We start from the raw sequence: 13,821 nt of genomic DNA on the forward strand, positions 1-13,821 counted from the left end.
TTGTCTTTACGCTTTTCTTTGTAAATAGAAAAGGTTTTGACACTTGTATATTTTCTTTTGTAGGTTGTGCATCGGGTCTTCTCAGAGACATCTTATGACGATGCTATGAGCGCAGCCCTCAACGCTTCTCACGAGGATGGGGAAAAGGCCGGCTTCCTGCTTGGTCTAGGGTTCGTTGAGAAAGGCATCCCGCCTTCCAACTTCCCTTTATTCGATGTAGATACTGAAGCTGTATACGACCAAGCAGTAAATCAATATGCCGCCTTCCCGCATCCGGTGGTGGAGAAGGTGAACGAAGTTGCTGCTGCTGATGATGGGCTAGCTATCCTTAAAGCTTTCCTTGAACTGCCACGCTCTACTGATGGTGCTGGTCCAAGTGGAAGTGGCCCTGAAGCCTGATCCTGAAGATCCCTTCCCACTGCTAGGATAGATTTAGCTTGTATAGATTTATTATCTTGTAGGCGGGTAGTTACCCGGCCATTTTTGTAATGAATCATTGTGAAATATAAATCTTTGTGCGGGTAAGACCGCTATCTTCTTTGGATTCCTTGCTTTATAAACGTTATATGACTTGCATACTTTAGTTTAAATTAGCAATTTTCCAAGTGTAGAATAAGTTAACCTTTGAACGTGGTAGATAATAGGTTGAAGTTTTGCTTCCTCTTTCTTGATTGTGCGGGTAGGACCGTCACTTGCACTTAGTAGGATGGCTAAACATTACCTATATCTGACCTGCGTGTAGGTTTTCCTCATCTTTTTATGAAATTTCTAAGTATTTAGGATAAGTTATCCTTTGAACGTGGCAGATAATAGGTGTGAAGTTTTGCTTCCTCTTTCGTGATTGTGCGGGTAGGACCGTCACTTGCACTTAGTAGGATGGCTAAACTTTACCTATATCTGACCTGCGTGTAGGTTTTTCTCATCCTTTAGGATAAGTTAACCTTTGAACGGGGCAGATAATAGGTGTGAAGTTTTGCTTCCTCTTTCGTGATTGTGCGGGTAGGACCGTCACTTGCACTTAGTAGGATGGCTAAACTTTACCTATATCTGACCTGCGTGTAGGTTTTCCTCATCCTTTTGTTAGAAATTTTCTTGAATGGGTTATCCGTTCGACGCGCGGTTGTCAATAGGTTAGTGTTCAGTTTCCTCTATCATGATTCATGCGGATAGACCGGCACTTTCATATAGTGGGATGACTGAACTTTTCCCCTTTAACTGGCCTGCGTGAAGGTTTACCGTTTTTTGGGTTTATGCGGGTTTTGCCGCCTTCCCCAGCCAACGACTTCTCACGTAATTATGCGGTAAAAACCGGCATATTAGTGTTTAATAAATTAACCGTTCGACGCGCGGTTGTTGATAGGTTAGTGTTCAGTTTCCTCTCATGATTCATGCGGATAGACCAGCACTTTCATTTAGTGGGATGACTGAACCTTTCCCCGTCAACTGACCTGCGTGAAGGTTTCCCGTTTTTTGGGTTTATGCGGGTTTTGCCGCCTTCCCCATGCAACGACTTTTCTCGTAATTATGCGGTGAAAACCGGCATATCCGTGTTGATAGTTCATAAAGTATAAATGTAAAATCATCAGCATCGATGTTTTAAGGAGAATCATTTCCATTAGAAGTGGCTCTTGGCCTTTTCTTTACAAATTTGGAATTGATTTACATGCAAACTGTGTAAATGAGCTCCCTTCCATGTTGTTGGGATAGGAGTGCCATCGAGCCGATACGCACCTGGTTCGGGATCTCGTTCTTTACGCAGCATGTAGTCTCCATATTGAAGCTGGAATTTTATTCGTGTTTTTCCCAGCTGGGGTTCTACACGCATCAGCCTGCTCAGCGTTCATTGCGCCACGAGGTGCGCGAGCGTCCCATCTCTGACGAATGCTTCGACCATGTCCTTTACGTCTATGCATTCTTCAGTGTTGTGGCCTTTCGTCCTGTGAAAGTCACAGTATTTGCTCCGATCAGCATTGTGACGATGTCGGATTATTTGAGGCTTTGGCCATGGGAGCTCCTCGGTGGCGAATATCTCGGTGACGCTTTTGGTGAGCGGCGTCCATCTGGAGTTCTTGTTTGACTGTACGTTATCCCTTCCGCCTAACCGATGTTGCAAGCCGGATGAGGTGTCAAAGTTTACCCTTGACTGCCAAATGCCTAGCTTTCGCTTTTTGTTTAATCGGGCGGTAAGGACGTTGTCTTCCCTTGTTTTCTGGGTGTAGAGGTTTGTGCTCTGTGGGAGATCTCTACCCAGTTGCTTCTCCGTTTCCGCAAAGCGTTTAGATGCTGTCATGATGGCATCCCATGTGGATGGCATGCCATCTTTACCCGTTAAGGTGCGGATGAGCTCTGGGTCGTTCGCGCCCTGAATAAAAGCAGCGCGAACAAGATCTTCGCTAATGTTACCCAGACTTAGCTTCTTCGAGTTGAAGCGAGTGATGAAGTCTAGCAAAGATTCATCTTCCTCTCGAATGCATTTGAGGATTGTCCATTGCTCCTCGGTATACTTTCTTTGCTGGCTAAAGTGTTGGCTAAACTTCTGTTGGAAGTCTGCCCAGTCGTAGATGTGGTTGACCGGTAGACGATCGAACCACGCTCTAGCAGCTCCAACAAGCGTCATTTGGAACATGTAACACCACGTAGGTTCCGTCCAACTACTGACGGTTGCCCCCGCTATGAATCTGTTCAAATGATCATCTGGGTCAGATATACCATCATATGTGCCTATGCTGGACATTTGTTTGGCACTTTTTGGGGCGATTGCTTCCGCAATGTCCTTTGCAAATTTGGACGTTCCCGCATTTGCAACGTTTGGTCTGAATGTTTTGGAGAAGTCTCGTGGACTTCCACCTGTGCTTTTTGGTTTGAAGGCTTGTCCAAAGTGCCTTCTCGGTTGGGAGTCCGTTTCCTTACGCTTCCCTTTTGCCCTATGGCGAGGGTTCGCGTCGGAGTCGGATTCCTCCGAGTCATCGTCCAAGTATGCTCGGAGGTCTAAGGTGTGCCCGGATCCATACTTAGCGACTTCTGAGGAGGTTGAGAAGATTCCAATCTTCCATCTGATCAGTTTTGTGTCAAATCTTGACTCAACACTATCCCAATTATGACACTCATGGAGAAAGAATCTTAATAAATGCAAAGAGGAAGCATCTTTTATCCAATAGCGAAGAGCCTGAACCAAGATTTCCAGATGAGCTGGGTAAGGTATTAGTATATCTAATACATAATTTAAATGTGAAAAGTTGACCTCTAAAAAAGAAAATATTGAATGAATTGATCGTAAATTATTGGATTTCACTATCCCTTTTCTTTCTAAGGAAGATATTAATCGCAGAGACAATGGAATTTCCATAATGGTTGAAGAAACCTCTGACAATAAATAAAAGTTAATGGCGAACAAACCGACACAATGATGTAATCTTTGTTTTAATTTTTGTCTTTAATATGAGTACCAATTGAAAAATATAATGATCAAAATCAATAATACAATTCATATGAAAACTCAACTAAAATACACAATGAACAACAAAAAAAACACAATTAAAAAAACTCATTAACTTTTTTTATTTTTATATAACAATATGATACTCATATTAAAGATAAAAAAACGCTTATTATTATGGTGAATTTTTTTTAATAAATAATGTCGTATGAAAAAATTATGAACATTTTAAAATAATGGAGGAATTGAGATGTGTCTTGCATGTGGAGAGAGAAAGTCAACAAAGGTGGGTTATTACCTTCATGACCTTTCTATCAATTTTTATTTATTAAATTAATCTCAACATTCAAATCTAAGATCAATGGACTGGATTTCTTCTCACCCTTCTCATTTTTGTTGTCTTTTGTATTTTAACTTTACCCAATGTTTTTAATACTTCCGACTATATTTATTTGTTGAACAACTATTTCTACTCGGTTGATGGGTTCATTCAGAACATTAATTTCATATAAGCTACAGAAAAGAGTTAGGTTTTTTACTAAGACAAGAATTTGAGTATGGTTTGGGTTTACTGGTTGAAATCATCCGGTACAAACACGGTTTGTTTAGTTAAAAAAGGTTCGGGTTTACGGGTAGTTTGATTCAGTAACGAAGACATGGGGCACTAGAGGTAACAAAAGTAAAAACTGAAAGGGTGTCTCACTAAAAATTAGGCCAATTTTTTACACAAATAAATCAAAAACTCTTTTCCCTTGTCTAATACAACATATCCCTCATTGGCAAAGAAAGAAGGGTTATACTTCTGCACAAGACACGTGCATTAAGTTTTCAATATTGTTTGTGAAAAGCTCTCTAAAATTTTAGTGTTTATTTTATAAACACATGTGAAAAGTTATCTTAGATTTTAATGTTTATCTTTTAAATAAATGTGAAAAGCTATCTTAAAATCATGGAATTAGGTACATCAGGTGCGTTAAATTTTCGTGCTGATTTTTTTTTAACTATGAACATGGGCTAAACCCCTAGAAAACTTTCGAGAGGGTTCGATGTTGTGAGACTTAATCCACTCGGTAGTGCTTCACCAAGGCTTAAATCCGAGAATATGTCACATGAGTGAAATTCATAGTCGCGACGTCAAATAGAAGAAACCCTTAGACAAACCTTAAGTAAAACTCTTGACCACTCCACCAAATGTGATGACTTTAAATTATTTATGAAACTAACAGATAAAATGACCAAAAATTACATTCTTATATATCGTTTTCGTACTTAATACAAAAATATATTTGTATATAAATTATCTGATACGGATCCGGATACGCTTGAAGAACCACCCGACCTCAGTCATACAAGTATTGGGCCGATCATAATTCGTGGCTAGCATTGGACCATCGAGTTATTATCAAAACCCATTCCAACCATCTTTTATTTTAAGTATTGTTTAAAATTTATACTTTATCTGTTCCTTAATTGTTGGGATTTTCTCTATGTTTATTTCAAAGAAAGATTATTCTTTTCTCCTTACGAACAGGTTCTTGTTCGGTTTTCTCCTTTCGGCCGACCGAAAGAGGTTTATTCAAGCTAGGGTTTATAGCTTCCACTAATCCGAATCCATATCATTATCGCTCAACAGAATATTTGGAAAGTCTTTAAAATATGGCAAATAAAGATGGGCTTTTAGTAATCAGACTATTATTCTATCCAAATACCGAAAATCCAAATTTTGCAAAAAAATGAAACTGATGTCACTCACCTAGACCAATGGCTTCACAACTCTTCATGATCCGGAGTCGTTTGCATGTACTGATAAACATCCTGCATAACAGTGGTGATTATATGAAAACAAGTCGATTTGTTTGGCTTTTATTCCTAGCGGGTCAAACGGGCAAAACAGAGAAAAACTGGTATAAAGGAAGGAGTTGCAAAAGAATTCAAACGCTTACAAGTTACAATCTCCAAAACTGTATAATCTATATAAGAGATAATGATTTAGTAATATCTTTTTGTAATCATATTTAATACATTAATTACCTATATAATAAAAAAGAAAAGACAAGAACCCAATTTGTCATATCTAATAAAAAAACATAATTAGAAAAACGATTAGCACTTACTCCCAAGGAACGTCCCCGACAAGCATCCAATCACCATCTTTGTCCTCGTACGTAAGAACATATTCTGACCCATGCAACAAGTCCTTCAGTTTTGACTCACTCAGCTTCTCGTTTCCAAGAGATCCATATCGGCCTGAAATTTGTCAACACATTACACACTGTACATTTGACTTTGGAAAGTCAACCAAGGCCATTTTCAACTTCAATATTTATGAAAATATACAAAATTTACCAGTTTTTGGTTAGAGATTAATAACTAAATAAGAATACCATCATGTTATGGAGATTAGTATTAAAAAAACTAAGCTAATTTTGACTTAAAAAGGAATTGGGTTCGACTTTTGAGAGCCAACCAAGTCCTTTTTCAACTTCAGATTTAAAAAAATTACAAGATTTATTAAATTTTTGTTAAAAAAAACCCCCTACATAAGGATACCAACATATTATGGAGGAGATAAAATCTAAGCTCATTTTTTACTTTAGAAGATATTAAGTTTGACATTCTTGAAAAAAAGAAAGAAACTAACCAATTGTGAAACAGCTGAACATCTTCTCGAGTGCAGAAGACAGTTCTTGATACACAGAATACGCGCTCAAGTCAACTTTTCTTAAATAAGGTGCACCGTCCATGCTCACCTTCACGAAAAGGGCACAATCCCCTGCTTTACGCTCTACCGTGTTACCCTTCTTTGAAGCAATCGTAGCCGTCGAGTTCTTTCTAAATGAAGATCTTATAGGCGGCCAACCCACAACCTGCGCCCTGCCACACACAACAGAAACTCAATTTTTTAATGCTCAACTTTCAAGCTTTATTATACACAATAAAAACTTAATCTTTTAATAATCAAGTTTCAAGCTTTATTCATTCTTTAGAACTTACTTGGGAGTATTGATGTTATTTGCAGCATTTGTTTGGTTTTGAATGGCATTGTTAGCAACACTCGGACTTTCTTGAAATGAAAGAGGCTCGGGGTTTGACCGAAGTGTTCCCTACACGCATCAACAATGATTATAAAATTAAAAGTACATTTTAACCCATTTAGGTCACATACCATAATGGTATTTCCATTACATATATTATTATTATTATAATTATTATTAGCTTTTATATAGCTGTTAAACTGTGATCTTATTATTAATATTATTATTATTAGTAGTAGTTTTTATATAACTGTTAAACTTTGATTTCCTTTATTTTGCTTCATACACATGTACTTAGAGCCGAGGGTCTCTCTGGAAGCCACCTCTTTATTCCTTTGGATAGAGGTACGGTGTGCCTACATCCCACCCTCCCCAGACCCTACTTATAGCTTTGCTGTCGGTGGGATTTTACTGGGCATGATTGATTGATTGATTGATTGATTGATTGATTTCCGGTTAAGTTAGTTTTCTTTTAGTTGTGTAACCCGTTAAGTAAACGGGTCGAAAATAGCACCTCCAACATCATAAAAAAAACAAACCTCTCAATGAAATGAGTGTGCATGAAACCCAAAACTGATCTGTAACCAAAAAGCCGTACCGAAAGAACCAAACCCAAACAAAAACTGATGGTTGGGTTTTATGTTTCCATAAAAGCCGAATTTTCAGTTCGGTTTTGTAATTAAAACCGAACTGAACCAAATTTATGGATTTTAATTTTTAATTTTTAAAGTTAAGTAATTTATAAAAAATTAATGAACAGTGCAACCCAATTAATTTAGGCCCAAGTGTACAATAATCGATTAATCATAAATTAAAAAAACGCTTAGGCCCTAATTCAGTATTTTGAGCCAACTCCTTTTCAGCCAAAAAAAATTCAAGCCTAAATGGTAAAACCCTAAAAACCGAAAACGAACTGAACGGTTTTCAAAAACTAAACTTTCGGTTTTTAGTTCGATTTGAGCCAAAAACCGACCCAAACCGACACAAAACAACAAAGAAAGAAACACAAACCTCAGGGAAAGGATCTACGGTATCATCAAACCCTCGCTTGCTACGGGAAACAACCGATTTGGGGGAAAACAAGGGGAAAAGCGGCTTCTCATCAAGATTTGGTGACCTCAGTAAGCAAAGTTCATGGTTTCTCTCAGGTGATCTTGACCCGGGAAGCCCGAGTCTGAGTTCAGTTGCTTTCAAATTCAAATCTTCTGAAGATGGTGATATTGCACAGCTGCCCACCGAAGAACAATCAGAAAATCCCATGTGGTTCCGCTCACGGAGATCACATACACCATCAATGGATGGTGAAGAAGTCAACAAGTTGGCTTTGGTGTGACTAATTTCTTCTTCTCCATCAACAAGTGATGGAGACATGATAATCAAAGATCAAACACCTTTCTTTCTTTCTTTCTTTCTTTACCACTGGTTTTATAAACAACATTTACATAATAAAGATCAATAAAAATTTAACCTTTATTCAAAAAACTTCAAGATTCTTCATTCATTTTGAAAAACATGCAAAGGAAGAAACAAACAAAATCCATAATTGTATTTGAAGCTATAAATACCTTTCTTTCTTTTTTACCCCTGTTTTTAACTTTTTATAAACAACATTTACATAATAAAGATCAGTAAAAATACAAGCTTTATCTACAAAACTTCAAGATTCTTCATTTATTTTGAGAAATATGCAAAAAAAAAACCCTAATTGTATTTATAATTATAAAAACACATTTCTTTCTTTACCACCGTTTATAAACAACATTTACAAAAAAAAAAAAAAAAATTAAAGATTCTTCATTGATTTTGAGAAATATGCAAAGAAACAAACAAAAATCCTAATTGTGTTTGATGAAAACAAGAACTTATCACAATGTAGAAACAGATCTAAGAAACCAAAGTGCATGATAATAAATTACCAAGAAACAACACACTGTCAGACGTGGTCCAAGAAACAGCATACAAATGGGGACAACAAAATGAATATGAAAAGAAAAAAAATCGACGATGAAGACTTATTAATTACCTGAAGGTTGAAGATGGCGGGGGAGCCCTGCATTTGATTTTTCGGGTGAAGAAAGAAACCAACAAAAGCTTATTATTCGATGTCCAGCCAGAACCTCGATGAGTGACGATAATAATGCTATTATTTACCGGGCAGTATTACTTGCTATGTTAGAACCCGTATGACACACTGGTTAGTTAAAAAATCTAAATTTTTGAAAATGCAAAAAATACAAATATAATGCTAAAAACAAATATAGTGTTTAGAATATTAGCATAACTGGGACAAAAAAATCTTCTTACTATAATAGGACTAAAAATCTGCAACTTTTAACTCAAACGAACCAAACTTTCACAAATCCTTAAACTGCCCTTGGACCAAAAATTGAAGAATTTTGACTCGAGCTCAAAATCTTAACTCGAAACTAAATATTTAATATGTTCACCCTACACATGTATAACCTTTAGTTCGCAAATTTTATGTTACAAAAATAACAAATAAAAAATTCTATAATTATCCTTCAAATGCGAATTTCATTTAGAATATGTTGCTGGTAATTTGTGGTTGACACTTGTGCTTAAAGAAAATGTAGATCCAGAATGGCGATCTTTAAACTTGATCATGATCTTAAATTTATTTTCTTTGTTTTTTAAGTCACGAAAGTCGTGTTTCAATTGCTTTAAACATCAAACCCCAAAAAATAATAAATGAATAAAATAAAAATCCATTTCTACATATAAAAATATGGAGCAAGAAAAACCAACTTCATTATTTTCCAATACACAAAAGTCATCTTTTTACCCTTTTCAAACCAATTACTTTAAGGTAACTGATAATTAATAAATCTCTAAATAGTTTTTGTAACATAAGAAATCATAATGTCTACATATGAAATTCTTGGTAATAAAGAAAGTGTTAATATGAGAATGTTTTAAAAAAAAATTATAAACATGCTGGCATATTAAAAGTTAAAAACCTAAAAGAAAAAAAAACATTTTACTTATAAAGTGATTCTTTTTTTTCTTTTTTCCCTTTTGTTTTATTTGACAAGGAATTCACATAAAAATATATTTACAGTTAAATATAAAAATAATATTAGACGCATAAAAATGTAAATAATTGTTCAGATCATGCTCGTTTGAGCCAAACTCATTTTTACTTAAAAAATACATTGACCAAATTTATTTTAAACTAAACATGAACTCAAGCCGGTCATTTAAAATTACTTATAATTAACTGTATAATAAGGGTGATATAATGTTGCATTATGAAGTGCAAAGTGCAAACTCATAAAATATTTGGTAGGGATTATTCTTTTTGTTATCACAAATCATCTCCTTAAAAACAATAAAAGTCCATAATTCTTCGAAAACAATCCACTAAGAATAAAAGTAATTCAAACATTGCATATTCGAGGACATTTACTCGTTATTTTATTAAACATTGAATCTTGTACTATATTAACTTGCTTTTTTTGGAGATTTTAATGTGTATTTTTAAAGACTAGTAGGAGAGCCCCCGCGTTGCGGCGGGAACGCAACGGGGATTCAGTCGGTAGGGGTTTGGTTTGATATGGTACTAACATTTGGTATAGCCAAATTTGTAGTCGTTGTAGTTTACAATACAACAAATAAATGTATGCAACAGATCTGGTATGAAAAAAAGCTTGCAATACAAAATAGATTATTCAACTCATTTGGTAGTTGGTAATTAAGGATTAATATATGTCTACACTATAAGAGCCCGCGTTGCGGCAGGTGTATGCAAAACTTCCCACATAGGGACGTTGTATGAAGCGTGGCGTCCTAGTCAATAATGAAAGTTTTGTAAAACCGGTATAGTGTTGAAAAGTATCAAAACTACCCTACAATCATTATTCTCATCTCTCTCTCTCAAAATCAGTGTTTCCTACACAACTCTCCAACCCAAAACTTTGATAAAGTGTGTGAGTGTGTGTGTGTAGTGGGGGGGGCTGGGTTTGGGCCATAATTCATCACCAAAATACCACTACATATGTTAAAGCTAACAAGAAGGTCATTTAAGTGCGTTGTTTGACGTGCTATAATACACAATTGAGTTATATTATTGAAGTAAATTAAGACATGGATGTCCTTTAATGTAATTAAAATATGAACTTAATCTGTAGATATATCTTAATGTTAATGTATTGATGGTACAATTATGGCATTACCCTTTTATTTAAATCAAATTATTTGAGCAAGCTAAACCATCGAATTAATATCATACCATCACAAGTACAAATTTGATTTAGGATCATGTTGACCAAATGCACTACTTTTGTTTATTAATTATATCAGTATAAAATATACAACTATAAAATATATAATCCAATAAAAACTTTTTATCAAACATAACAAATTTTGAAATCTACTCGAGACAACAAAAGTAACACTAAATCACTCACTGAACCAATAAAGCTTTAGCTTAGATTATTCGAATCTTGTTGGCAACATCCAACTCAACATAATTCAGAGTCAACCGCACAAAAGGTTTTTTAGTTCCATCACGACAACATTTGATTCAAACAAAACGTAAACTAACTGCCCTTGACATGTAATAACCAATACATCTTAACTCGTCACAAGAGTTACCCGAAATCACTTATGTCACAATATCCACAATATCCAAAAATAGTCCTGATGACACTATGACCCTAGAATGATAGCAATTAGAAACAACCATCTTGAACTTTGACCCGTTTACTTGAACAATTTTTTTGGTTCTGCAACTCCAAAATTTGTTTGATATTTCCAAAACTACCCTGGTAAAAACAAATCAAATGACGTAGACTCCAGTTGACAATTTGGCTAACAGTTGGTCAAACTTGAAGTTCCAACTAAACTGTATGCATTGATACGCATTAATTTGCAGCTCGAATTTATATAGAAAAAATGATGCACTCTTGACCAATTTACCCTTAGCAGCCAAATAACCAAATATTGACTCGAATTCTAATTTGAACACTACTATTAATACTACATGATGTTAGAATTTTAAAATTATATGTTTCTTGAATAGAAATGCCTAGATTGCCATTATGCAAAGAATTCGTTTAAAAGTTATTTTGACCATAATCCCTTTGTACTAATCTGCAATATGTTAAATCATATTGTGCTACTGATCAAGTTTAACACCAATATGAGTCCACGAGTTTTTCAATACAATGACAACAAGTTTAAAATTATATGTTTATGTATGATAGGGGTGGGGTGTTCATGGTTCGCTTTAAAACCGTGAAACCATCCAAACTGCTAGTTGGTTTTGGTTTAACGGTCGGTTTTTGTATTCACTTTTGGTTGGTCGGTTTCAAAAATTTCAAACCGTATAAAACCGGAGAGGGGCATAAAACTTTAATATATATTAGCATTCTTAAATATTTTATATTGCAACTATGTGATTATTTGTTTTTATATTATTTTTGATAAATGCTCTATTTTTTGTTCCCAATTTGATTTTCATTGGTACAGAGAAATCTACATCTTATTTTATACTATTTTGACAACTTATTTTTCATAACCTGTTTTATGCTTATTTAGATAACCCTCTTTTTATGTATTATCTTGTGCAACTTATATAATGTCTCAATGAAATCCGAATCGTTACCCGCACAAGCCCGTTTGGCTGAATGTTTTATATGGAGTTAGACGTGAAACTAACCCGAAATATCTGTAGTTAGACTACTGGAATTCGAAAAAAAAAGGTCCGTATGAACTTACCAGATGATACAGTTAGAGCTGTTGTGACCTTTCCCTGTACTTGCCTTCGGGGCTAGAATTGTGAGGCCCACGCGACATTCCAGTAACAAATTTCATGTCCTGTTACTGGAATCAAGAACACAATCTAGAAAAGATAATTAATTACCAAAAGAGGACTGAATAAGGGTATTAGGATCTTACATAGGGTCACAAACCTGGAAAAATTAGAGGGATGATACGATCACCCGGAGTAGTTCTGGCAAGTAGTTCTGATTATCATGAATCGACTGATTCTCCAGCGAGCGAGAGAGAGAGAGAACCGGGACCAGATGATTGAAAAGATGATTTGGGATTTCAATTGCTAGGCTTTGAAGTGGCCTTCCTAGTTTTGAATGGAAATAAAAGATATAAATAACTTTTCCCAACCGTTATGTGGCATTGAAACATAAATATTTTTCAAAATCAGATTAACAAATCTTTGACAATTCATGTGTTCCGTATAATAATTATCCTAACCTTAGTTTAATATAAACAAACAAAATCAAAGATAAGAGTATTCACATCTTTGGATCCTTCAACTGATGATGACAAGTATCTTTTGGGATGATAGACTGAAATGGGTTGACATGTTATTAGAAGCGAGACTATAGAAGAGTGCCCAAATAATGGGGTGATGGTGGTAAGCGGGTTCGTAAGGCATGTGCATAGATTCATTTTTATTTAACTATGGTTTTAGTATGCTTGCTAATTAGCTTATAACTGATGTTGCAGCCCCCCTCTGTGTTGCGTTTTACAAATGAATTTTGTAACTGTGAATGTGCGCTGTTTATAACATGTGCCTCCTCTGTTTTGCGTATTACAAATGAATCTGAAACACCACAAAACCTGAAAAAGCAATCAAAAACTGAATATAGGGTAACAAAGTATAAATAAATATATAAATAAATAAATAACTCATCGATTATCACGCAAGCAGTTAAAAACATTTGCAGGCTCCTTGAATAGCTCTTCTGATTGCACATATTCGGCATTCCAAATTAACTGTTGCGTCTTTAGGAACACAAGACTGGGCACTGTAAACTTAAACAAATGTGTAGTGACCCGAACCCGACCATGGTTTTAATAAGATCTTTTGTCAAACAAAATCTTAATGAAACCATAAACAGAACCTGGACAAACAAAATCTTAATGAAACCATAAACAGAACCTGGACAAACCAAAAATTGAAACCGAACTTAAATGAGACAAAAAAAAATGAAAACCAAAAACAACCTGAACAACCAAATAAACTGAAACTGAACTTGAATGAGACTAAAAATGAAAACCGAATCAAAAGCAAAAACCAAACTGAAACAAAACTAAAAAACGCAAAACCCAAAAAACCGCAACGAAAAAATGTTATTTTAACAAAACCATAAAAAGTTAAACCAGAACGATAAAAATAGGAAAAAATCAAATCGAAATGATACCAAAAATCAAGAAAACTAAAACCAAACCAAAAGTAAAAAACGACAAAAGTAAACCGAATGGATACGAAACCAGAGTGAAAATAAAATTAATATATAATAAAAGAGCTTGTTTAGGCTCGCGAACCAGCTCAAGCTAACACGTGGATTTTGTCAACTACACGAA

At 35.1% G+C, this 13,821-nt stretch overlaps 1 protein-coding gene across 2 annotated transcripts; it reads right to left on the reverse strand.

Moving 5' to 3' along the window:
- Positions 1-5,155: 5,155 nt before the first annotated feature.
- Positions 5,156-8,586, reverse strand: LOC143616845 (auxin-responsive protein IAA9-like). 2 transcript variants are annotated; one of them, XM_077089556.1, is made up of 6 exons: positions 8,495-8,586; positions 7,483-7,890; positions 6,431-6,540; positions 6,078-6,310; positions 5,551-5,683; positions 5,156-5,251 (listed from the first exon to the last, which is right to left on the reverse strand). In XM_077089556.1, the coding sequence occupies exons 2-6, from the start codon at positions 7,840-7,842 to the stop codon at positions 5,182-5,184; spliced, it is 906 nt and encodes a 301-aa protein (XP_076945671.1). In that variant the 5' UTR covers positions 7,843-7,890; positions 8,495-8,586; the 3' UTR covers positions 5,156-5,181. The 2 variants fall into 2 exon arrangements, with proteins under 2 accessions (XP_076945671.1, XP_076945672.1); XM_077089557.1 differs by having other exon boundaries at positions 7,483-7,882; positions 8,495-8,578.
- Positions 8,587-13,821: the final 5,235 nt, after the last annotated feature.

The sequence above is a fragment of the Bidens hawaiensis genome, unplaced genomic scaffold (assembly GCF_021521415.1).
Source record: "Bidens hawaiensis isolate Kalapana, Puna unplaced genomic scaffold, B.hawaiensis_p1.1 tig00049998_1, whole genome shotgun sequence".
Taxonomy (NCBI): domain Eukaryota; kingdom Viridiplantae; phylum Streptophyta; class Magnoliopsida; order Asterales; family Asteraceae; genus Bidens; species Bidens hawaiensis.

Bases quoted from the DNA above. Each gene is read 5' to 3' on its own strand.
- LOC143616845 (XM_077089556.1), bottom strand. From the start codon at position 7,842: ATGTCTCCATCACTTGTTGATGGAGAAGAAGAAATTAGTCACACCAAA. The intron at 6,541-7,482 runs GTTTGTGTTTCT...TGATGCGTGTAG, and splicing joins CCGTAGATCCTTTCCCTGAG to GGAACACTTCGGTCAAACCC. The intron at 5,684-6,077 runs GTTAGTTTCTTT...GACAAATTTCAG, and splicing joins GTTCAGCTGTTTCACAATTG to GCCGATATGGATCTCTTGGA.